Genomic DNA, 24,866 nt, shown 5'->3' with positions numbered 1-24,866 from the left:
CGCCCCTCGCTGACGTAAATCAACGACGTAACTTTTTATACAGTCTATGGACGTAACGCATCAAATCCAAATCCAGACTTCAGGTGGGTGATTTGGAAAGAGAGGACATTTCAATCTGCAATTTGTCGTTTTATATAAATACAAGGAGCCAACTTAATCATCTTAAATCTTTGTTCAAGTTTAGTCAGTATCACATACACAAATTCAACTTATTTCATTTAGAAAATGTCTTATTATGTTAGCTAGCTGCTCTCTAACATCTATAAATAGGGGGGAAATGTCATCCGTTAATGATGGGAGCCTGTAAGCTAACCAAGAAGATTTAAGGTTAGCAACAGCAATTATTTATCGTAGCTATGAACTAAACTTTTATTTCTCACACTATTTTTCGATATTAATATAAATTATTATTTTTATCCCCAGGAAGAGGAGATGGCCAAAGGAAGAACCAAGATCAACAACGATGGTAAAAAAAAAGAAATTCTAAACATATCGATCAATCAATCAATCAATCAATCAATCAATCAATCAATAAAACTATCAATCAATACATCAATCAATCAATAAAACAATCAATCAATCAATCAATCAATCAATAAAACTATCAATAAATCAATCAATCAATAAAACAATCAATCAATCAATCAATCAATCAATCAATCAATCAATCAAGCTTTATTTATATAGCTACCCTTCATACAAGTCAAATGCGACCCAAAGTGCTTTACAGCGATTGAAAACAAGAAAGAAGCAGACATAAAATAATGGCAAGACATATAAAAACATTTTTTAAATGGAATTTAAAATAGAGACTAATGCACACCCAACAACAATGAATTATGTGTAATTAAAATAAGTTAAAGTGTCAAATTAATATTAAGAATAGAAATAGTTAAAATTAATACATTTAAAAAGGGTAAGAGTTGAAAATAAAATTAAGGCTAAAAATGTCAAATGAATAAATAAATACAAATAAAATTAGACTAACAGTTAAAATTAGTAAAATAATGAAGCAACATTTAAATCAATTTTACAGGAAAAATAAGTAATACAATTGTTAAACCCTTCATGAAAGCCAGAGTGAATAACTACGTTTTTAGTCTACGTTTATAAGTCTCAATTTCTCTATCAGCTCCCCTCAGATCCTCCGGCAGGTGGTTCCATAGTTTAGGAGTGTAGTGGCTGAAAGCAGCATCACCAAACATACACATATGAGCTATCCTATCACTCCCCCTCCATTTTATTTATTTATTTAATTTATTTGTTTATTTATTTATTTAAATGTATGGATGAATGTGTGGCCCTGTGCCAACCCTCTTTAATTTACATATTAATTCTCTGTCATTATATTACATTTTCTATTATTTCTGTAACACAGCCTTGGTGATGTAAAAATAGTTTATCACCTGATGTGAAAAAAATCAATAAAAAAATGTATCATAAAAAAGAAAATCTGTTTCCTCGATTAACCTCAACTCAGAAACCAATTGTACTCAATATACATTGACTTGCCTACATCAATAACAGCCTTAGGATATGTTGCTATAAGCTGAATCCCCATTTGTCAGATTTTATGATTAATTCCTGTTTTTGTACTTGTGAATAAAGACAGCTCAGCTCCAGCTCAGCCTCGCTCACTCAGGTCAAGGAAGCGGGAACGTCTTAGTGAAGAGACTTCAGAACCTGAGAGTGTCCAGCTGACCGTCTGTCATCAGGTATATTGATGGATTGACTGATATCAAAATTAGTTTTTTGCCATACCAAGTTTTTTTTAAATTTTTTGGATTAATTTCAGGACTCTGGAGGAACTAATACAGCAGTGGATGCCACACTGCCACCATGCCCTGAGCAAGAACCTGCTGTGGTTTCACCTCAACAACATCAGTTAGCAGAGGAGTCCTGTCCCACCGAGCAAGTTCCTGTCACAGAGGAAAAACCTGCAGATACAACAAACGTGAGGGCGAAAGATTTTGAGGAGCAGGACGAGGAAAAAGTCACAGATGGAAATGGAAACGTTCACCAGGTAGACCTTACAGTCCATACTGATAATGATGCTGACCAGAGTGGAGAGGACAAAGAGAAGAACAGGACTCTATCTCAAACATGCCCTGATGTTGCTTTGCCAATCTTAGAAGAGAGCAAGGGCTCTGATGAAACCCCTTTGGATGAGCAGCTTGGTGCAAATGAGGACCCTCCCTCTAATCTGGAGAGAAGCCAAGAAACCAGAGTGGAAGAAACCAGCAGTCCGTGCACAGCTGATGTGAAGGCAGCCACCAAGGAGGCAGCAGCAGAGCTACCGGCCAAAAAGAAGCGAAGGATGGGAATGTGTGGTCTGACAGAAAAAGAGCGGAGTCACTTTCTTCAGACACAGAAGCGTGACAGTGGGCAGAAGGATCCAGAGAGAGTTGAGATGCTGATGGATATCGCAGCTGACCTTGTGGCTCAAGAAGACACAACAGCTTCTCCAAAACCACCATCGCTCTCCATCTCAACGGGCTGTGTCTCAGAGCTGAACGAGGCGGAAATACAGCTTCGGTCTGGAAACTGTGCAGGAGATGACAGGTCAGTAAAATAGGAGGGACCTGTAGCACATGTTTCATATCTTCTAGTTTAAACATTTCTTGTGTTGGAGTTGTGGAAAGAGCTTTGTCAATTTTTACTGGAGATTAACTAAAAGTCATCAACACTTGTAATCTTTTATGGACGCACTTTGACTTTGTTATATTCACTTTTTATGGATGATCTCAAGGAAAGTTTAAGTGAAATCACTAAAGATAACAATACTTACAGAAGAGGATTAGGGTCACCAGAGAAATAAAAGAATAAAAACATTTCGAGAAAGAAAACTCAAAATTTGTGAGTTTATAAAGTCGTAAATCTTTGAGAAATCAAACTCTAAATTGTGATGTTTACATGTTTATGTTGTTCACGTGATGTTACATCACCTCAGTCGGCAGATGTAAGGATAAAGACTGTATATCCTTGCATCCTCTTCTGAAGTCCTTCTTTGACTCTGTGGTGGCATCAGCCATCTTCTTTGGAGTGGTCTGCTGGGGAAGCAGCATCTCTGCTGCTGACAGGAAGAAGCTGAACAGACTGGTGAGGAAGGCCAGCTCTGTCCTGGGCTGCCTGCTGGACCCTGTGGAGGTGGTGGCTCACAGGAGGATGATAGCAAAGATGTCTTCTCTGATGGACAACACGTCACACCCCCTCCAGGAGACCATAACAACACTAAGTAGCTCGTTCAGTGACAGACTTCTTCACCCGCGGTGTCTCACGGAGAGATACCGCAGGTCTTTTCTTCCTGCAGTGGTCAGACTCTATAACCAATAATATATATATATATATATATATATATATATATATATATATATATATATATATATATATATATATATACGTGTTGTAGATATGCTTATTTTTTACCTCTTTAATTTTAATTTTAATTGCTTATAACTTTTTAATAATTGTTACTTTATAGGCTCTTGTTTGCTTTATATATATTTTATTTTGCATTGTCTACTTTGCTACTGTGACACTTGAATTTCCCCGTTGTGGGACAAGTAAAGGACTTTCTTATTTATCTTATCTTATCTGCCCAGATATAGAATCTATACTTTTGCATCTGCCCGCTGAGGTGATTGTGCTTATCCAACAAGAAATTAATCTGCCCGCTGAGGGGAATTTCTTGTTGGATAAGCGCAATCACCTCAGCATAAACATGTAAACATCATGTGAACAACATAAACATGTAAACAAGGATATAGAATCTAAATCCTTGCATCTGCCCGCTGAGTTGAATTTCTTGTTGGTTAAGCGCAATCACCTCCTCCACATCAGTGTGTTGCTTTCTTCTGAACAGCCCCAATATACATGTCTTTTAAAGTCCAAATGCTTATAATAATGTGATGATTCTGGGCTAAAATCAGCAGTATCTCCTTTTTACTCAGTCCAAGTAGGAAGTACAATTGATATGGCTGTCAAGTGGGTCCATGATGCGTTGAAATGGGCAAAGGGCAACTTGTTAACAATCTATAAATTCAAAGTTTTCTTGTAAATGTATCACTATGAACTCGAAAATTTTGATTTGATTTCTTACAGATTTACGTCTTCAAAAACTCAACTTTTAAGTTTTTTCTCGAAAATGTACGACTTTATAAACTTGAAAATTTTGAGTTAGATTTCTCAAAAATTATGGATAAAGACTTGACAAGAATAACACAAGTAATTTTTTTTATAGAATTGGCCCCTTCGTCTTATTGAACAGGGCAGAGGCTGAGCTCCACATCCCTGTCACTACCTCTGATGGGACCAGTACTGTGTGTGATCCAGGCTGCTCTGTGGAGAAGAGTTTTGAGGTAGATGAGGGCACAGTGCCTAATCCAGAACAGACAGCTGACTCAAGGTTAGATCTCCGTGCTGAGGAGGGGGATAATGATGAAGAGAAAGATCCAGCAGAAGAAAACCAAAGTCCTGCCATGACTTCTGATTCACCAAAGCCTGAGCAGACAGAGGAGCGAGGTAAATCTGAGGCTGCCAGTCTGCAGGTGAATGGTGTCCCCATGTTGAGAGATGAGAAGAAGGAGGAGATCACCTGTGATGAAGTGGTTCAGGAAGTTAATAAAGCAGGCGTGTCATCCTCTGAGAACCAGGCAGGGGAATTCAACTCTAGCTCTGTGGTGCTCTGTGAGGCTACAGTGACACTGTGTGGCTCAGAGGGGAACTACAGCGTGAGTGATTGTTCAAACAAACAAACAGTTTAAGCCTTGGTTGAGACTGAACATCACTGAATTGTTTTTAAGTTGCTGACTTAAAGAAATGGGAAATGTATTTTCGTTGCACACAGTGTGTTCCCGATTATGTCGCTGATGCTGTGAACAGTGAGAACCTTCAGACCGCGTACGCCTCTGACTCGTTTGGACCTGGTTGCCTGGATTACGTGTCCGACTCGCTGCTGAACACCATTTCTCTGTGGTGAGGAGGGGAGGGTGGTTTACTCCCTCAAGCATACCAAAGGTTGTGCAAAGAAAGGGATGAAGCAAGTCGACCTTCTTATGATAATATTTCTATATTTACTTTAAAAGGTACAGAGTATAGAAAAAGGAGTATTATTGTTTTAATGTGCACTGCAAGAACGCAAAACTAAATATCTTCTTAGACTTAAAATAAGCCACATTCATCTGAGAAGTCAAGAGAAGATTGTACAAGCCATAGCCAAGGCCTGAATTGCATCTAATGGGTAAAAATTATTCTGTCAATGGAATAAGAAAAGTGTACACAAATAAAACATTATTCTTATTTCAAGAAACTTTTTATTGTCTGATTCCATTGGCAGATTTCTTTTGCTCATTACAAGCAATTCAGGTCTTATTCAAGGCCTTAAATATATGTAGGGATGCTGCGATCTGTTCCTGGTATCGGATATCGGCTAGATCGGACTCAAAAAGCTAGATCGGATATCGGTGACAAGGTGCCGATATATAGTGCTGATCCATATGGCAGATCTATTCATCTCAGTTCTATGCTTCTCTGTGTTTACAACAGCCATATGCGTCTCCTACGTCATCAGCGCTGGCCGGTCCGCATTTTTGCACGGTGTAGCATGATGGAGGATAACTACAGAGGCTCTGCAGTTTAGGTGCATGTCACGCTTCTTTTGCTAACAACTCCGCCAGAAACTTGCAACATGTGTGCCGCTAATGTTTCAACGGATGGCGGTAGCGCTGGAAATAAAATGGAAGCCAAAAGGAAGAAGTTTACGTCAGCTGTAGCCAACTGTAAAAAAGCAAGAAACTTTCTATTAATGGATTCAAAGTGTGAAAAAACAGACAGGATATTGGATTTAATTGTTCTGAATCCTTGAAATGAAGGGATTCCAGCCTCTGGTTTAGCACTTGGAACCCAGGTACAGTTCACCATCAAGTCAGAAAAGCCTGAAGTTGCCAAAACTTGATTCTATCCTCACATTAAGGAATAGAGATTTTTAAATCAATACCAGGATCGGATCGGCTAGTATCGGTATCGGCAGATACCAAAGCCCAGGTATCGATATCGGTATTGGTACCTAAAAAGTAGGATCGGTGCATCCCTATCTCTATGTAGATAAAAAAGGTTCCTTCTGAGTAGACAAAAACAAAAAAACTTTTGCAGTCAGGTGATGATACACTAATTTAAACATACTTTTAAATATTATATTTAATTTCTACCAAATCTTTTCTGCTACGTACCGCTTATTATTCCTCACTGCATGTGCAAAAGGGCACTCTCTCTGAATACTGCTGCAGATGACTTTTATTTTGAAGGACCCAAAGTTTGGTAGGCAGGAGTCATGGAGCCACATGCACACCTCACTGTTCAGAGTGATGCAGCTGGTCGGAGAAGAAGTCTCTGTTTTCCCTCACCATCCTCCTAATTCGTAGTTTTGTGCATCCATAAGACTAAACCACACTCAAAGACAAAACATACATGTCAAAGAAAATAAAAGAGTGGAAATCTGAAGAGAGCGTGTGTCAGCCTAGAAGTCATTCGACATCAATACCTTTTTATGTTCTCCCAGGACAAGCTGTGATGATTGCAGCTCTTTAGATAGTATCACCAGCTAAGAGTCAATCACATTGAGGTCTCAAGTGTGGCATCCAGTACACCACCGCCTCTTTAACACTGCACCTTTAAAACAAAACTGGAAGGTGCTCTACAGTAGGTTAGGTTCTCTATGGGTCATATACAGGCATCAATTTTAATTTCAGTCTGTTTTGTAACCAGCTAAAAACTCCTTAAAGGGGCTTTAAACCAAGACAGCACTCATATAAGTTCCCTTCCACACAGACAAAGAATCTACTGACTTACACACGTAAAAAATATAATCCTTTAATAATCTAATTTAAACCTTCTGTCAATCCAGTGAAGAAAAGGGGATGGAGAGAGATGGACTTCTGTCTTCCTCAGACTGCCATGAGGATGCTTCAGACCTGGTCTCTGGGCTGGTCAGAGAGCTCTCCTCTCTCAAGTGAGTCTCTCTTTTTTGTTGTATGCTGTTTGTTCTTTGTTTTTGTTTCTTTTATGTCTTCTCACTTCCTGAGTTGAACTTTTGACTTCTGATATCATTGGTCAGTTGTAGTTTTTCCTGTGCTCTGATTGGCTGGAGTGTGAAGTTAGCTCTGTCAGCTGTAGACTGTGTGGCACCTTGTGTCAGGGCCATCTGAGGGACACTAGACTCTGACACTTTGAAGACTAATTACCAATCTAGAGTGTAATGAAAGTCACTTTAAGCCACCAATCAAAGTAAGTGTTTGAGTAAGCACAAAAAACCTGCATCCTAGAGCTACACATTTTTAAGCTTTCAAAAACTACATGATAAAAGTTGTGCCTGTGTCAGACACAATGTGATGTTTGGAAGATTTAATGGTCAACAAAAGACATAAATGGTAGCTTAATTTGTTTTCAAATGTCTAGATTGAATTTTCAATTAAATGAAATATAGAGCTTCTTTAAAATTCAGCTGTACCCTTTAAAAGTACAACATTATGGTGTGTTGTGAAATACTAGCAGTGGATCAACCATTCTTCAAATGTTGATTTAATCGTGCATCATTTTCTGTCTCTAACTACGAGAATATTTTACCACGAACCCAAACCATGTATTTCTCCATCACTTCTATTAAGCAGCTGTGCGTTTACACTGCCAGTCAGCTGTTGTCCTGTGGTTGTTGTCCTCTAGTCGAAAGGTGATGGCCACTCACAGGGAGCTGGAGAATCTGCGCCGAAGCACAAAAAGTTCAAGGAGCTCCACGCGTTGAGGATTTGTTCCAGGATCCTGCTACCCTGATTCTCCTCTTACCCCAGTGGTTGGTGGAAAGTTAATTGTGCCACTGTACAAACATTTATGTTTGTCTTTAACCTTGTTTCAGATTTATTTTATCACTGACAACTGGAATGTTCTGTTTAAGGCAAAGTTGTTGTGTTTCCTCTGAAATAAAGATGTTTCTTGTATTCTCAGTTAGAAATTAGAGTATTATTCTGACAAGTGACGTCAATAACAGAGAAGGACACAGAACACACGTTTGTCTTCAAGTTAGACATTTTTAGTTCAACACACAAAAGTATTCACACTTTTTTTTAACAAAGTCAGATCAGCTTAATATGGCGTTTCATATACACCACATACACAATATTAAAAAAACCAAGATAAATAAAATAAAATAACATGCTGTATTATGACCTCAGAACTGGAACAATCACTATTTAAAAAGGTTGGGATGCTGACATGGTCACATGATGCTATAGCAACTGATGACTGTTTCATTATAGATTCATAGTGTTAAACAGGCTGTTCTGTATACTGCATGGACAGAGGATATGAAAATTGGACATCAGACGGCCACGTGTTAAAATTATACAAAACAAATATACATTTTACTTTGAAACATCTTTTTTTTTTCTCCTCCCAAACATAATATCTGGCAGTCGTTCTTTAAAGTACTTTTCAAAATCCAAACAACCCAGAGACGCTGTGAGAGAAGGCCAGGCAGACACAAAGACCAGCTGGGAAATATCTCCAATCAGTGCAGTGCAAGGAAAACCCACACAGCAAACAAGCCAAAACATGCTAATAAAACCAAACTAAAACACACTCATGTTAATAAAGTAAGCCGCACTGAAGAATGGAGCCCTCTGTGGCGCTTTGCTACCTGCCACCTGCTGCATCAGCGTCTGGACTTTGCGTAAACGGAGCTGTACGCGCTGTCCACCTTCGGACAGAAGCGCTTGGTGTGAGCTCTGGACCCCGTGGCTCCGCACAGGGGACACACATACTGCCACAGGTAGGGACACAAGACTTCTCCGGCTTGACTCTTCAGCCAGTGCGATCCGTACACCAGCTCGGACTCTCCGTTATGTTTACAAAAACCACAGAACATACGCGGAGGGGAGGGGGGCAGACCCGGGGATAAGTACCGAGTGGGCTTCTTGCGGTCTTTAGAGCCCCGGCAACTCATTTCTCTTGGTACCAGTTTCAAATCCACAACAGGTGCACAATGGGAGTCCGAGGCGCACCACACATCATCAGGTGGACGCTTGTGCGCAGGTGAGGCTGGCAGTAAGGGTCTGAAGAGGAGATCTGGCGCCAAGTCTGCGCTCAGGGCTCCACTTTGACAAACTGCGTCCAGGCGCACAGACTCGAGAGCTTCGCACAGACCATCCGTTCCTGGGAGGGGAGCTTTAGACGGCTGCGGGGGGGGCTCAGTGGCGCTGTTGCGACCCAGGATCTCTCTGACTGTGTCCGATAGTCCTATGTAGTCCCTCCAGGGCTGAAAACTCTTGCTGTCCGACTCCATGAAGCGTGGCAAGTGATGAAAAAGGTCCAAAACCATGCCGTTCATTCTCGATCCTTCTCTGGTGGATGTTTTGTCTATGGACACCTCTCTCTGAGAAGGTTCAGGGTTTCACTTTCTAAAACGACGCTGAAGAGCAGCAGACACACGGCGCTGGGGTCCGAGACACTTCTTCCAGAGAGTCCGTAAAGCACTTTTGATTGGTAATTGAGAACAAGTGGTGATCGGACGCAGACGCCTCAGCATGGCACTGACCAATCACATTGGCGCGTGCACCGCACATGCAGGTAATTTACTGCTTCAGTTCTCCAATCAAACAATTTCACTGATGAGACACCGCCCGTCAGAAGTCAGAATTCTGGTGGATTTTCAAAATAAAAGCCGTCTGAAATATAAAAATGTGCCTGTTAATTATATATTTGGCATTACAGGAAATTTCAGTTCCCACTGATATGTTTTGATTCAGACTGAAAGGAGAAAAACTCAAAATGTGATGCTGCCAGTTACAGCTACACCTGATTTGGAATTTCAAAATAATAGCCATTGGAAATGTAGCATATTAGTGATGATTTTGGATATTTTCAAAGAGAGATTCTTTTTTAAAAATCCCTGTTTCCACTGACTAATTTCAGTTCAGACTAAAAGTAGACAGAGTTCTGACTTTAATCTCAGAATTGTGACTTTTTTTCTCAGAATAATATAAAAAAAAAAAACTGACCTTCATTTTTTTTTCCAGTGGCCCTAATCCTCTTCCGTAATCGAAAGATCTGAAGGTTCCTTAATATTAAAACGTTGCAGATCACATGTTATGGTCTCTACAGGAAGAGATTTAAACCCAGCTATAGTTCTGGTCTTGTCTATGTTCAGAGTTTGGTGAGTTTTCATTGAGAATAGGCTGTTGTGGCAGCTCAGTCACAGTCCCATTAAAAACCTGGGGCCTGTTGCATGAAACTAGGATAAGGGATTAAGCCGGGATATGTTGCTTATCCTGGCTCAACTTATCCGTGATCCGGTTGCATGAAAGTAGGATAGGAGGAAGCAGGATATTCTATGACATTAGTTACCATGGAGATTTAGTCTTTGGAGCTAGCCTGCTCCAGACCAGGCTAAGTTCCAGGATCTATTTAATCTCATCCCTTATCTCAGTCAGCAGTCACCACAAATGGAAACTAATAGTTATTCTGCTGTCCACTACACATTGTTATCACATTCAACTAGACCCACAGTCATTATTTAAACATTTGTGATCATTGATTTGTAATCATTGTAGATAAATGATGATTTTAGATGTTGCAAATTGCAATTAGATAATTTAGTTTCCACACACACGATATATAAAATACACATCCCATATAAATACACAGAGAGTGACATGATCTTCCTTTATTGAATAAGGATAATAAAAGCAGGTAAACCATCAGCTCCTTTCAAAACTGAAGCCACACAGTGACTCTACAAGATAGAAAGCATGGAATCAAAAGCATACAACAAAATAATGCATACACAATCAGTCTGTATATAATGTCTGCACACTGAAATAAATGCAGGCCAAATCCATACACAACAAATTAACAGACAAATTAATACATGCAGTAGCCTCCCTACAAGCTTGTATACACAATATACAGTGCAATTATAAGAGGTCAAATTAATTCAAATTTGAATATATATGTCTCTGCCACTGCAGGCCATATATAACTGAAATTTAAAGCATGTTAACTAAAGTAATTCAACTATATTGGTCCCTGATCAGGGAACACGGCAGGCGTACAGTGTACTTACTGGATCATCATCATCATCATCATCTGGCATTGGTGGCTCCAGCAAGGAGATGGTGCTGCCAGAAACTGCAAGGCAAACCAAAGTCAGATAGTCCAAATGGATTAGATATGAATGTGCTTACATTACATGTAAAGATGGAAGAAGGTACCTTGTATGAAGCGGTTAGCCTCTTGGGAGGGACATGCATTTGTTTCTGTCCCCCCAAGGATCCCCTCCAAAACTGGCCTGCCTTTATTTTGTGATAAGGCCATGTCTTCGGCTGGGGTGAGGGCGGTGGGAGGTGACCCACCACCCGTTCTTTGTATTTGGCCTCTCTTTTTGACGGCTGAAACAGTACATCATTTGTGTGAGCAGGCACCTTCTGGGTACAATGTACACTTGTGTAAGTATTAGTCAGGGGGGCACTTACCATTCTGCAAGATGTTCTTGTATTTGACTTTTACTTGCTGCCAAGTTATTTTTGGCCCAGTCATATTTAAGCCACACACACACACACACACACACACACACACACACACACACACACACACACACACACACACACACACATATAAAGAAAGTTTCTATCTTGTCCTGTAAGTAAGTATATACATATACACACACACACTTGCAGGATAAGATAGGAGAAACTTTATTTCTCCCAAGGGGAAATTAAATCAGAGAGTTATACAGTCTGATGAAGTTATATTTACACAATTTCAAACACATCTGCATCGATTCCACAACAATTTTAATTTAGTGATAATCAAGAGTGTAAGTGTGTACATGTGCACTACTTACGCATTCAGGCGATCTGCAATGGTTTCCCAAGCTTTTTGGCGCTGTTTAATTATTGATGCTGTGTTGCCTTTCTTTCTGATTTGATCTTTCACCTCTTCATATGCTTCCATGAGGATCTCCGCTTCTGACGGTGAAAAGTATGCCGCACGCGTTGCCATGGTGAATCAGTGAATCTGCGATCGATATCTGGGGTCTATTTAAGGAAGCCGCGTACGCGCACTTAGCCAGGATTGGTTTCCCCTGGCTTGATGAATCCGTGTCTGCTCATCCTGGCTTGGTCTTTGTGCAACCGACTGAGCCTGGACGCTCTTGTTTTGGATTGGGTGAACTCGGCTCAGTCATTTATCCCGGATATCTTAATCCTACTTTCATGCAACAGGCCCCTGGTGTTCTTTGTCACCCATCTGTTTAACAGGCTACAACACTAAGTGACTTAAGTCTGTATGCAGGGCTTGTATCTGTCTGTCCTCTCCTCTGTGGAGCACAGTGAAGCTTGTGTGGATGATTTACTGCCGAGGGCTGTGACCTTGTTTATCTCAGTTAGTTGAGGAACACTGATGCCTTTGACACAGAGAGCTTCACTTTGTCCCTAACATATTGTCATTTTTTAGAGGCAGCAGCAGAAGATGATTGAAAGATTGATGGAAACTTCTTATTAAAAACGACCCAGCTGAGGTGGAGGTTGATTCTTACTGTCAGTTTAAGAAATAAGCATCATTTGAGAGCAAATATCAGATGAATAAGTTTTATTACAAGTGACCCGGTTGCCATCAGGTCAAAGCAAATATCCCATCACTTTAAAACCAGCTGGGGATCTTTGTTATTTTCATCCCCCACTCTGGCCACTCATTTCCTGTCTGCCTCTATTTCTAAACCATCCTCCCCCCAATCATGTCTTCATCCTTTTGAAGGACATAATATTTTAAAAAACAACAACCACTAGGCTAATGCATCCTAGGCAACAGTATGTAGTGGTCACCCCTCAGTGCATTTACACCTGTAGTTGTAGCTGTCCATTTATGATTGGATCACAAAATAAATACACATTAAAGTGTAAAGGAGCTCAACTCCACCTGTGCATGGATCACGGACTTCCTGACTGACAGAGGGCAGCATGTGAAGCTGAGTGAACATGTTTCTGACTGCACGACCGTGAATCTGATGGACACTTATGGAATTAACCAGCCGTTATCCATTTTTTAGTTTGAAACAGCAGGATAGGAAAGAAAAAAACACTGGGGTAAATAAAAAGTCTTTATTAACTTTTAACATTCAGATAAAATATGTTTTCAATTTAAAGCTATCATCAATACTGTGTTAAAATGACCAGTCCAAGTGTGAAACATGTGGTGCGTGCACCATCCCGTCTGCTCCGACGTCCCATATCTCTGACGGGTGATCAGATTCTCTGGATCTGAGGAGAAGGAGAGGAAGGAAAGATGACAAAGTGAAAGTTGTGACAATGGGGAGGACATAAATCTGATTTAGCTTTTTATTCATCAATAAGAAATCATCACTGAAGTGTAAATGGCGCTTTACTTAACCAGATTTAACATGACATGCTAAAAAAGCTTTCAGACATCCCAGTTTGATTTGAGCCAATCTGGGCTGATTAAAATCCTCCACTTGTTTTATTTTCTCATGTAGTCTGCTGTTGCGATCAAAGCAGACCTGACTAACCCGTACTTGTATGACAGATTGAGGGCAGAGTAGAGATCAGGAGTGCTGGGGGTCTGAACTCTGACTGTTCCCTGGTTTGATCCAGAAACAGCAGCCGTCCCAGACTGGGAAGAGGAGGGAGAAATTGGAAGACAGCCAGATACGCTGGTGGGACCCAAACCTGAGAAATCTGCAGTCACACACACACGCACTATGCATTAGACTTTTGTAGTGACAACAACGAAACATCAGCCTCACACTTTTTCCATTTCTCTGATACTAACCAAGAGAAGATCTGCCCCTCCTGCTGTGCCTCTGTGACCCTTCATTGAACAGAGGCGAGTCACACAGATACTCTTGCTTCAGGAGGGAGGCCCTCTGATGCTCAAAATCACGTCGCTGCAGATACAGCAGGTAACATTGAGAAAGTGACAAGAAGATTTTAAAGCCAGATCAGTGCGCTCTTCTGTGGTGTAAAATACTAAAAATCATCTGAACCACACACCCTTTGACTCATTAGCTCTACCTTATGTGATGTGATAAAACACTAAGCAGTTAACACATCTCTCTAACAATGTTAACAGTTCTTCTATTTTTGCTCACCTCGTAGCTAAGTCGGATTGCAGCGTCAGTGAAGGACTGCCGCTCCCTCTCAAAAGTCTTCCTCTGATGGTCAAACTCTGCCCAGTGCATCCGAAGACGCTCCCACTCCTCTAAAAAGTAAGCATCAGCCAGTTCAGAGGGAACAGGTGAAGCAAGACTGTCCTGCAGACACAAAACCAGGAGAGCGTTTCATATGCTGATGTTCGCAAAAGTTCCACGAGAGAGACTTTAATGTAAAAAAAACACACCTGTAGAAGCTGCTGTTGGAGTCTTACAAGTTGCTGGCTCTCCTTGAGTTCAGTTTCGAAACGGGCCAGGAGCTTGTCATGGTCAGTGCCGACACCAAAGTGGTCTACATATTGAAGAAGCGCTACAGATTATTCTCCTTGATAGGATTACTTACCTCATAGATCATTCTATGAGGATGTTTACCTTCAGGTAGGATGTAACACAGTCTCCTCTGCACCTGCCTCCAACTCTGAACCACACCTCCTGTCACATGGTCCCCTAGTGCCACCTCAGCCTGATCCAGCCTCGTATCTTCTGTTTGGGCCTCATCCTGAACATCTGACAGAGTCTTTAGAAAGGGCAGAAAGGTGCGTTATATTACATTTCTATCTTGGATCCATTATTGACCTTGTGTAAGGAACTTTGTAGTAGCTGCTCTGGAGGTTTTGATAGTGTAACACGGTCTTCCTCGCCAGGTTTGATATGCGAGCACTTTACTAGTGGCTTGGCAGTCAAAGAATGAATGTTTGACCAACTTCAAACTCAAACTCTGCAGCATTATCTACAGACAGTTCATCACCAACAATGAAAAGCACTGGATCAGTTACTAAAGACTCCTTTCTTTTACCCACATGCTCCATGTCCACTCTGAGAGCATGTAATACAGTGGTGAGGCTGTGTCTCAGCTTCATGGCCTCTCTGAGCTCTGCTTCTCTGCGCTCCAGCATCAGACGCAGTGCGGCCTCTTCTTGTCTGCAAGATGGAGAGACTGATGATCAGAACCAAGCAGAGAAAATATTTGAAAGCAATAAACAGGACTAGATATCTTTGCAGAACACCTGAATGATCTGATTGGCTCCTCTCTTCTGCTGCGGCTTCCACGTGGAAAGTTCAGCACCTCCACGGCTGGATGGTAATACAATGCAAGGTGTTAAATTCATATAGATATCTAATATATAGATTTAGACTTTAACTGTGTCTCACATGGTCCTTTGTCTCTGTGTCTGTCAGGCAGCTGTGACAGTCTCTCCTTTAGTCTGTTGCTCAGCTGCTCTCGGCGCTTCAGCTCTGCCTCCTGCTGGTTACACCGCAGCTGCAGACGGGTGCTCTTGAAAAAGGAGAGAGAAGTCATGCAAGCAGAAATATTGTAAAAGGTACTCAAGGATGAAAATACATCTTTCTTACTTTGGCCTGTTCATATTTCAGCATGTCATGAAGCCTGGCCGCATGCTCGTCTTTCTCTTTTAGTAGCTCCTACAACAAAGACGTTTTAAATCCATCCAAATTAAAAACCTCTAATGTATATCTTTGATTTTCACCCACCCTGACTGAGTCCCTCTGCCCTCTGTTCTCCTCCCTGTCAGCCCACAAGGGAAGAGAGAGAGCACTTGGAGGGTTGGAGGTGGGATCCAAAAGTTGATTGGAGTCTGTAGCTGACGATAGATCAAAATAACAGACAGAAAGCTGATGGTGAGATTGAGTTGGTTTGGTCATTTTCACTGAAATTAAGATAAAAGTGACTTATTTACCGGAGTTCTTAGAGCATCTCCCAACCCTCCTCTGGGCAAACCTGGATGCCATCTGGGTGCTGGCTTTACAAATCAAATGCAAATGTGTAACACAACAGGATGAAAGAATAATTTTCCATAGGGAGTTGTGTTCTTTGAATACTTAAAATGACAGACATGACTACAGTCACAATAGCTCAGTTTGTGTTTCAAGTTCCTTACCTGATCAGTGGAACTTCCTCAAACACATGCTGCCTCTTTTATTTGCAGGTGATGTCACTCCTGCTAATTACCACTGACAACGTGCCAGAATACAGAGAGTCAAACTGCATCCTAAATACTGAGCTTCCACACAGGTTTGCTGGCATTGGCAGATTTTATTTATTAAAAGGCTTTCTGGAGGCCTTTGCAAAATTTAAAGAAACAAATCATGATGGGTGAAGCTCACTTGTTAATCCCAGAGACGCATCCAAACTAACACATTCAGCCAGGATAGATCCAGCTCAGCATTTTTAAATTCCGATATTAAGGGTTAAACTGATTAAACTCCAACATCATGTCAGCATGGGGCCACCTTTTAAGTACATCTAAGAATGGTATGTATTCTTTTTTAAATAGCATATCCTACCAATACCTAAAGTTAACACAATGTGACCTCAATACCATCTTTGACCTGTTTCTATGTTTCAGTAACAGAAACAGTTGGAGCCATGAAGGATTTGAGTGTTTATGGTATCTCATTTTGAGGTTTAGGGTAGGTTATTGTTTGTGGTGTTATTTTTTGTCATGTGTTAGGGACGGGGATATTCAGATCATTTAGGCGACCTGTTTTCTTTGGTTTGGAGGATGGAAGAGAGGGTGAGCTGGGTCTCTGTACTTTATGTTGCCTGCTATTTTCTTTTGATCACTTTAATCATCTCTTTGTGCACTTTTTCATGAGTTGATTATCCTTTTTCGTTAATAAAAGGTTAAACTTACTTTTTTGTTCATCTGTGATTTTTGCTTTTAGTGCGTATGACACTTTATTAGGCCCAACCTCTGCCTCTCAGCGGCTTTTGGCTCTTTGTAGTCGCTACAGAAACTCAGAGACTGAGTCCTACAGTTTAATAAAACAAAGAATAATGTGTGCAAGAGTTCAATTAATACTCACAATTTACCAGTGTCCAAAAAAGGAATTTATTTAGTTTTTAAAAGGTTACCCAAAGTAGCAAAGGTAAGAAAGATTCAGGTTTGCAGTAGTAAAAGTTTTGGTTGATTGGAATATGATTTCAGTGTGGACATGATAAATGCAACAATTACTGCAACATCATTCATAACATCTAACAATATTTGGAATTTTTAATTGATATGTGAACATTGGCTGTTTGGCCTTTATGTTTCCATAATGTTAAATATTTGCTGACAGGTTTCACCACCAGAATAGTTTAAGGCTAGACATTAAAGACAAGGACATGAAGACAATTAAAAGCAACCTTCAGAGGCCGTTAAATATGTACAGAAAAAGACAGGATAAAATGCAATCACATGCCTGCACTGATAGTTTGTACCGGTTGTTGCACCGCTGAGTAGTAGTAATACATGAAAAACATTAATACATGAACAGTTAAGGACACTCATCAGCTTAGCTCAAAAGCTAACAGCATGTTTGTTGGCCACAATATGAAACACACTTCATATAAAATACAGTATGTTTCTATTCTTTAACAGCACCTGACTCAAATTAACGTTTGATTGTTTCTCTGTTTGTGACACAACACAAGAGGAAGTTGTGCTTTTCGCAGCCAATCACAAGAGCTGAATTTTACTGCCAGGGCACAGACATCGTCAAAGCAGTAAACTGAGGCTGGACATTTAAAGTAGAGGGTAAACCAAGAGAGGCTTAATCATTAGTCAAATTAGTGTTGTAATAATTTCTAATATGTAGAGTTTGGCCCTGCATTAATGTAACAGATGGGAGTCATTATACCATTAGTTTGGCAAACAAGTGGAAAAGTTCCCTCCCCCGAACCCATCAGTCCCATGTTGCAATTTCCCAAGAGGAGCAGCGGGTCGATCCACAGCGACATCAAGTAGGAGTGGAGAAAGCCTTGGACGGGTAAATTCAGAAGTCCTCTGTGGTTCTCTCTGCTAAAAAAAACAGATTAAACACAAATTCAACTTGGAAGCAAATACATAATCAACAAAGGATTCGTGTTTGGTTGAGTAAAGGATTTAATATCATCACCACAATTACTACTTGTGGTAAGTTAAACAAGTTATTATTTTTATACTTGTAGGACTAAAGCCACAGTCATTTGTCGTGTCTAAGCTGTAACCACCTGCTACTAGCTTCAGATAATGACGACGGCCAGAATGCAATAATGCTCTACCAACCGGATGTAAAGACCATAGACTGTATAACAAATGGACGTAATATCCGTGACGTCACCCATCTGTTCTTGAGGCTCTGTCTTGAGGCCAATTGGTGGCGGGAGCCATATTGGAAATGCAGAAGTCAACCTAACCTCTGTCCAGCTAGTGTGAGGTAAAGAGGCGGGCTTTGAGCCTCCTCGCCAACAGCTACAGTATTCCCACCTGTCAATCAAGTCAGCTGTGCCTCTCGTAATGGAAAACTCATAATCTTAATATCTTTGAAATTGCTGGGATATGTAAAATTTACCCCCCTCTACAGTGTGTGCCGATTGAGAAATGAGCTATCCAGACTACACTCGTCTTTTGTACCAGGCTGTAAACATGTTTATTTCTGCTGTAAAGATCGGATTTTTGGAACGGGTGTGTGTGTGGTTTCCGGTAATTTCGGAGCCAGCCTCAAGCGGACACTCAAGGAACTGCAGTTTTTAACACTTCCGCATTGTCTTCAATTCTCGCGGCCGGAGGGTGCCGCTTGGTAAAGACGCACAGATGGCATCTGGTAGTTTGGAAGTATTGTCGATAATAAGTAGCTAGGAGGACTGGGGACTCAAGTTGCAATGGGGTGGAAATTTTCCGGTAAATTTCCATGGGAAGTTAAGCTGGCTAATTTTGGAAATATTCCAAATTGGAAACTTATGGGAATTAATGGGAATTAACTGTGAATTGAGGGTAATTTAATGGAAAGGTAATCATGTGTGCATGTGATGGAGGAATGCACAGTGCATGTAGGGGGCGTGGTCTCAATAGCCCTGCAGTAAGCAGTGGGCTATGTGCATATGATTGCGGAATAGCATAGATATTCAACTGTACTTGCATGAAATCTGGTTGTTTTAGTCAGGATTATGCTAAAATATATTTTCTCCAACTATATTTAAGTTCCCTATTAAGAGCCAACCTTCAATTTAGTAAATTTCTGTTTTTTTCACTTTTATTCCCATAAATTCCCTTAATTCCCATGGAAAGTTTCCAAATTTGAAAATTCCCAGAATTTTGCAGCCCTACTGAGGACTGGCAGTGCTAGCTCTGCTAATGCTAGCCACATTCAGTAAAGTTATGACATCTTTACTGCAGACTCTGTGATGCCACGTTTAGCTGTGTTAAATGAGTTGCACTCTATTCTGCCTAAATCGGTTAATCTGAAGTCAAATTTCTGTTTGATTTATGAGGGAATTTGTCGCTTTGGAACAACCCTATAAGCTACACTAATTTCTCTTTAAAGACATTTTGACACAGCAAGACATAATTTACATGTTGGCTTAGCTCTGTACAAATGTGCAGTTAAACCTCGGCTCTTAAAGTAACAGACTTTAAGACGCTAACTTGGTTAGCATGGTAATCATGCTCATTTGAACTAAGCTGTTTGTACAAGATTTTTAACTGAATGGCCAAAACATTTCTATTCTACCCAAGTGTAATTCAATTTGTCTTTATTTTGACAAATATAAACAAGTCACCAACATATGTTTTATGAGAACATCTGAGACAACCAACACAAAGAGAGCTCTGTTGGCAATCTTATGTATGGAAGTACTTCACCAAGCTAGTGAACATCAGTCACGAGTGAAATGTATAATGACTACTAAAGGAAAACCTCAAACTTAGACAGACTGGAGATAGAACGTTTGACTTAACCAACAATAGAGCACATTAAAGCATATATAGGCAACTTTTCGGTTATTCCATTGGCTGAAAACCCTTCGAATTTTTCAAAAATGCATCAAATATAAATGTGTTTTGTTTCTGTGTTGCCAATGTCATGATTTGTTGCTTTTCTTAACATACACATAATTGTAGATAAACATGTTTTTTTTGGTGTGGGCTGGCAATTAAGAAATGTAAAGATGTCCAACAGGTTATTCATAATCAATCAACTCCAGATAATGTACTTGTTTGACCCCAAAACCTACATGCAGGTGATCCCCCCTCATGAACAATCAAACTGTAAACCACTAAAGACGCCTGTGACTGATCACATATATGTGCAATACTTGATTACAGGTGCAGTACCTCAATATCCATGATGTGCAATATTGTACATTATTCCATAAAATATTTTATTATTATATTCATCCACTACATGTGTACTCTGGCTTAGGCTAATTTAACCTATTTCACATCTTTAAAAGTACTTCTATACCTTTCTTTGAACAGATAGTATTTTTATTTGTATTTTGAATTTTTGGATTGTGTTTAGGTTTATATATTTATTGTCCTTACTGTCTTTTTGTGTCTTACTGTCTTGTGTCCTTACTGTCTTGTTGTGTCTTACTGTCTTGTGTCCTTACTGTCTTGTTGTGTCCTTACTATCCTTACTGTCTTGTGTCCTTACTGTCTTGTTGTGTCCTTACTATCCTTACTGTCTTGTGTCCTTACTGCCTTATTGTGTCCTTACTGTCTTGTTGTGTACTTAGTATCCTTACTGTCTTGTGTCCTTACTGTCTTGTTGTGTCCATATTATCCTTACTGTCTTGTGTCCTTACTGCCTTGCTGTGTCCTTACTGTCTTGTTGTGTCTTTGCTGTCTTGTGTCCTTACTATCTTGTTTTCTTACTGTCTTGCTGTGTCCTTACTGTCTTGTTGTGTCCTTACTGCCTTGAGTACTTACTATCTTGTTGTGTCCCTACTGTCTTGTTGTTTCCTTACTATCTTATGTCCTTACTGTCTTGTTGTGTCATTAATGTCTTGTGTCCTTACTGTCTTGTGTCCATACTGCCTTGTGTCCTTACTGCCTTGTGTCCCTACTGTCCTGTTGTGTATTTACTGTCTTGTTGTGTCCTTCCTGTCTTGTGTCCTTCCTGTCTTGTTGTCTCCTTACTGTCTTGTTGTGTCCTTACTGTCTTTTTGTGTCCTTACCGTCTTGTTGTATCCTTACTGTCTTGTTGTGTCCTTACTGTCTTGTGTCCTTACTGTCTTGTGTCCTTACTGTCTTGTTGTGTCCTTACTGTGTTGTTGTGTCCTTACTGTCTTGTTGTGTCCTTACTGTCTTGTTGTGTCCTTACTGTCTTGTGTCCTTACTGTCTTGTTGTCTCCTTACTGTCTTGTTGTGTCCTTACTGTCTTGTTGTGTCCTTACTGTCTTTTTGTGTCCTTACCGTCTTGTTGTATCCTTACTGTCTTGTTGTGTCCTTACTGTCTTGTGTCCTTACTGTCATGTTGTGTCCTTACTGTCTTGTTGTGTCCTTACTGTCTTGTGTCCTTACTGTCATGTTGTGTCCTTACTGGGTTGTTGTGTCCTTACTGTCTTGTGGTATCCTTACTGTCTTGTGTCCTTACTGTCTTGTTGTGTCCTTACTGTCTTGTTGTGTCCTTACTGTCTTGTTAAGTACCAGTGTTCCATTCACCACGTCAAATTCCTTGTGTGCGAGCTCACTTGGTAATAAAGCTTTCTTGAATCTTGAATCTTGAATCTTGAATCCATGAATTCAAAATGACTCCTGAGCTGAATCAAGTTGCATCATTTCGAATAAAGGACCCTTTGTTCACATCCCGGTTGCACTACAGTGGACGAATTTCAGAATATAAGGAATTAATTTTCTCCCAGTCCTCAGGCAATGACTAAGAGGAGGAACAATCAGACCTACCTCAGAACAAGGAACAGGACTTGGGGGGTCTGAAAGGATTATCACTGGAGGGGACCCCGACCAGGAGAGGGTCCTTTGAGGCATTTTGCAGACAGAAGTTTCTCAGCTCAGCAGCAGCCTGGGACACCTGCAGAGTCAGGACGATAAAGGTGTTTTTAGTGTGAAAGAAGACACACACAGCCTGTCACATGTCCATGTTTGTAATAGTGTAACCAGCCTGCCTGTTCTGGTTCACACTGACTAACTGGCACTTTTTGCATACAGTCTGCAAACAACGGTTGAATACACAAACGAGGAAGAATCCTCTGTAACTTTATGAAAAGCAGTTTGGCTGACTCATTGTAAGCTTCAGAAACTAACACAAAGAGCTTTCAGTGTACTAAACCTGTCACTTTGGTGGAAAAGTCTCCGTTTCAAAGTGGAAACAGACTGACAGCGGGTTAAACGGAGAGAAAACATGTTGGTTTGAAGTTCTGGTTTGTCAGAAACATGTTAATGTGTCACTTTGCTGAGCCTGTGATGTAAGAGTCCAGTGTGTGTCATTTCTGCAACAGTTTGCCTCCGCCATTCAGCAGCAGCAGGTCCGTCTTCCGTGTTTGTGTGTCAGTGTGGACTCAGTGAGCTGTGGAGGGTTTCCTACCTTGATTCTCCGGATACTGGCCTCTAGCCGGAGCTGCTTCACGGCCCTCTGAGCGATGATTAAGTTGTTGCTTGCGTTATTGTTGGACATGGCGGCGACTGTCGACGGAGAAAAGTTGAGGCTACTTAATATGAACGGGCACCACTGAGCGGAAATTAGCCCCGACTGCTCCCAGCCCTCCTGAACCCGACTAGGGAACGTTTGACACTCGGTGCCTCGCCCCTCTGTGCAGGCGAGCCATTCTATTGGACCAGAGGCCTGTCAATCAAAAGTTGAGCAAGAGCCAGCCCTCCTGCAAACACTGGACAATAATAATAATAATAATAATAATAATAATAATAATAATAATAATAATAATAATAATAATAATAATAATAATAATAATGCTACTACTACTACTACTACTACTACTACTACTACTACTACTACTAATGATAATAATAATACTACTATTACTACTAATAATGATGATAATAATAATATTTAAATTGCATAAAGGAACATCAAAATAATAACGAAAAAAGAAATTATAAAGCAATAGATGATCAAATAAAATAATCAAATTAAATTAAATTAAAAACAATTAATTAGTTGGGTTAAAACAGAAAATAATAAATAAATAGAAACAACAGAAATAAAAATAGATTTTGAGTTTCATTTAAAGCAGAGAGCAGTTTTTCCCTAATTAAAAAAATAACCTATTTGTTTTTTTTTCACTATCATTATTTTGTTGCAACTTTGTTAGTTTGTTTATTAATTTTTCTTTCTTTCCTGTTCGTAGATTGAGATTAGATTGGGGGGGGGGGGGGGGGGGCAATACTATATTTTAGGGGGCACCCAATTTATTGCATTATTCGTAGATGTGGCCTATAGCAATATCTTGAGAAGTGTTCTTTACATGTACTCTCATTTTATAACGTAATGTAGACCTAGTTGGATAGATCTAACAAAATACACATGATCTGGAAAAGGTTTCTGGTAAGAACATACTTGTACAAAAAGAAACGTACAGTAATTGCTACTTTAAAAAGCAACTCATGACAATCAAATTGATTCACAATTATTCGTCACAATTTATTTGGCTACATATAGGTAGAAGTTCCCCTTCTTCACTTAATGTTAGAAATAATTGTGCATGCTCAAGCAGCCCAGTGTCCTGTTTGTCTGAATTGCATTAGCATTTTTATCTTTTTTTGCATGTTACCTCCATTGTATATAACTTTCACGCAGTCACTAATTTATGCATGTCTTACCGTTAAGAAGATACGGGCCGTGTCTTCATTAATCTTGCTTGATTATTTAGCACACTATCAGTTACTTGTTTTTTTTTTTGCTATTCTACACTTCTACACACTTATTATACACTTATAAATATGTTATGTGTTTGCTTGATTGTTTGTTGTAAATAGTTGAAGAAGACATTCATACATCAACACAACACATTGGAAAAAGCTGGAAAGCCTGCATTGCTCAACATCATTTATGGCAATTTGATTATTATCTGTGTTGTGAGTTCAGCTAGGACTCAACCCTAACACTAGGACCTGGACTCAGACCCAGGTAATGGGTACTCAACTCATTTGAATTTGATTATTCTTTGGTGAGTCAGTACTGCAGACTTGACTCAAACTTGAGGTGACTGAACTACAACACTGACAGATAACCTTTGACATTTTGAGTACTATTAAGCTCTACCAATTACTATTAAACTAGTTACCTGTTTTGATTCAGGATTTTAAGAGTTGTCAATGGTCAAAGCAATAGCTAATCTTTCCCTTTAGGTTCGATGACTACGTAGTCATAAAACAGTGAAATAGGCATACAGTATCTCACAAAAGCGAGTACACCCCTCAAATTTCTTCTAAAGCTGATGCACAAGAAAGTCTGCAAACAGTTTGCTAAAGACAAGCAGACTAAGGACATGGATTACTGGAACCATGTCTTGTGGTCTGATGAGACCAAGAATAACTTAGTTGGTTCAAATGGTGTCTAGCGTGTGGTGGCAACCAGGTGAGGAGTACAAAGACAAGTGTGTGTTGCCTACAGTCAAGCATGGTGGTGGGAGTGTCATGGTCTGGGGCTGCATGGGGAGCTACAGTTCATTGAGGGAACCATGAATGCCAACATGTACAGTACTGTGACATACTGAAGAGACAGAGTATGATCCCCTCCCTTCAGAAACTGGGCCGCAGGGCAGTATTCCAACATGATCACGACCCCAAACACACCTCCAAGATGGCCCCTGCCTTGCTAAAGAAGCTGAGGGTGAAGGTGATGGAGTGGCCAAGCATGTCTCCAGACCTAAACCCTATTGAGCATCTGTAGGGCATCCTCAGACGGAAGGTGG

At 40.2% G+C, this 24,866-nt stretch overlaps 4 protein-coding genes across 8 annotated transcripts; 1 reads left to right on the top strand and 3 right to left on the bottom strand.

The window, feature by feature from the left end:
- The first annotated feature begins 13 nt into the window (after positions 1 to 13).
- On the top strand, positions 14 to 8,002 carry LOC117816025. 3 transcript variants are annotated; one of them, XM_034688098.1, is made up of 9 exons: positions 60 to 83; positions 271 to 327; positions 424 to 466; positions 1,609 to 1,715; positions 1,796 to 2,562; positions 4,241 to 4,730; positions 4,847 to 4,974; positions 6,902 to 7,006; positions 7,717 to 8,002. In XM_034688098.1, exons 3-9 carry the CDS (start codon positions 433 to 435, stop codon positions 7,793 to 7,795), a joined length of 1,710 nt encoding a protein of 569 aa, XP_034543989.1. In that variant the 5' UTR covers positions 60 to 83; positions 271 to 327; positions 424 to 432; the 3' UTR covers positions 7,796 to 8,002. The 3 variants fall into 3 exon arrangements, with proteins under 3 accessions (XP_034543990.1, XP_034543989.1, XP_034543988.1); XM_034688099.1 differs by lacking the exon at positions 271 to 327 and having other exon boundaries at positions 14 to 83; XM_034688097.1 differs by having other exon boundaries at positions 60 to 327.
- Positions 8,003 to 8,054: 52 nt separating this feature from the next.
- On the bottom strand, positions 8,055 to 9,590 carry nanos3 (nanos homolog 3). The gene has a single exon (XM_034688100.1). The coding sequence runs from the start codon at positions 9,374 to 9,376 to the stop codon at positions 8,702 to 8,704; it is 675 nt and encodes a 224-aa protein (XP_034543991.1). The 5' UTR covers positions 9,377 to 9,590; the 3' UTR covers positions 8,055 to 8,701.
- Positions 9,591 to 13,131: 3,541 nt separating this feature from the next.
- Positions 13,132 to 16,202, bottom strand: si:ch211-286b5.4 (afadin- and alpha-actinin-binding protein). Of its 2 annotated transcripts, none has more exons than XM_034688671.1 (13): positions 16,111 to 16,202; positions 15,910 to 15,972; positions 15,704 to 15,813; positions 15,566 to 15,634; positions 15,365 to 15,488; positions 15,220 to 15,286; positions 15,013 to 15,133; positions 14,585 to 14,729; positions 14,401 to 14,504; positions 14,153 to 14,314; positions 13,834 to 13,948; positions 13,571 to 13,739; positions 13,132 to 13,304 (listed from the first exon to the last, which is right to left on the bottom strand). In XM_034688671.1, the coding sequence occupies exons 2-13, from the start codon at positions 15,959 to 15,961 to the stop codon at positions 13,208 to 13,210; spliced, it is 1,335 nt and encodes a 444-aa protein (XP_034544562.1). In that variant the 5' UTR covers positions 15,962 to 15,972; positions 16,111 to 16,202; the 3' UTR covers positions 13,132 to 13,207. The 2 variants fall into 2 exon arrangements, with proteins under 2 accessions (XP_034544562.1, XP_034544563.1); XM_034688672.1 differs by having other exon boundaries at positions 13,577 to 13,739; positions 16,111 to 16,183.
- Positions 16,203 to 17,040: 838 nt separating this feature from the next.
- Positions 17,041 to 22,735, bottom strand: si:ch211-286b5.5 (uncharacterized protein LOC100003596 homolog). Of its 2 annotated transcripts, XR_004631975.1 has the most exons (4): positions 22,520 to 22,735; positions 21,880 to 22,006; positions 21,669 to 21,793; positions 17,041 to 18,015 (listed from the first exon to the last, which is right to left on the bottom strand). XR_004631975.1 is itself a non-coding variant. In XM_034688866.1 (3 exons), the coding sequence occupies exons 1-2, from the start codon at positions 22,607 to 22,609 to the stop codon at positions 21,881 to 21,883; spliced, it is 216 nt and encodes a 71-aa protein (XP_034544757.1). In that variant the 5' UTR covers positions 22,610 to 22,734; the 3' UTR covers positions 17,041 to 18,015; position 21,880. The 2 variants fall into 2 exon arrangements, 1 of the variants encoding a protein (XP_034544757.1); XM_034688866.1 differs by lacking the exon at positions 21,669 to 21,793 and having other exon boundaries at positions 22,520 to 22,734.
- Positions 22,736 to 24,866: the final 2,131 nt, after the last annotated feature.

This window comes from Notolabrus celidotus, chromosome 7, assembly GCF_009762535.1.
Source record: "Notolabrus celidotus isolate fNotCel1 chromosome 7, fNotCel1.pri, whole genome shotgun sequence".
NCBI classification, from domain to species: domain Eukaryota; kingdom Metazoa; phylum Chordata; class Actinopteri; order Labriformes; family Labridae; genus Notolabrus; species Notolabrus celidotus.
Note: the sequence above shows the minus strand (reverse complement) of the source record. Positions and strands in the feature narration are given on the sequence as shown.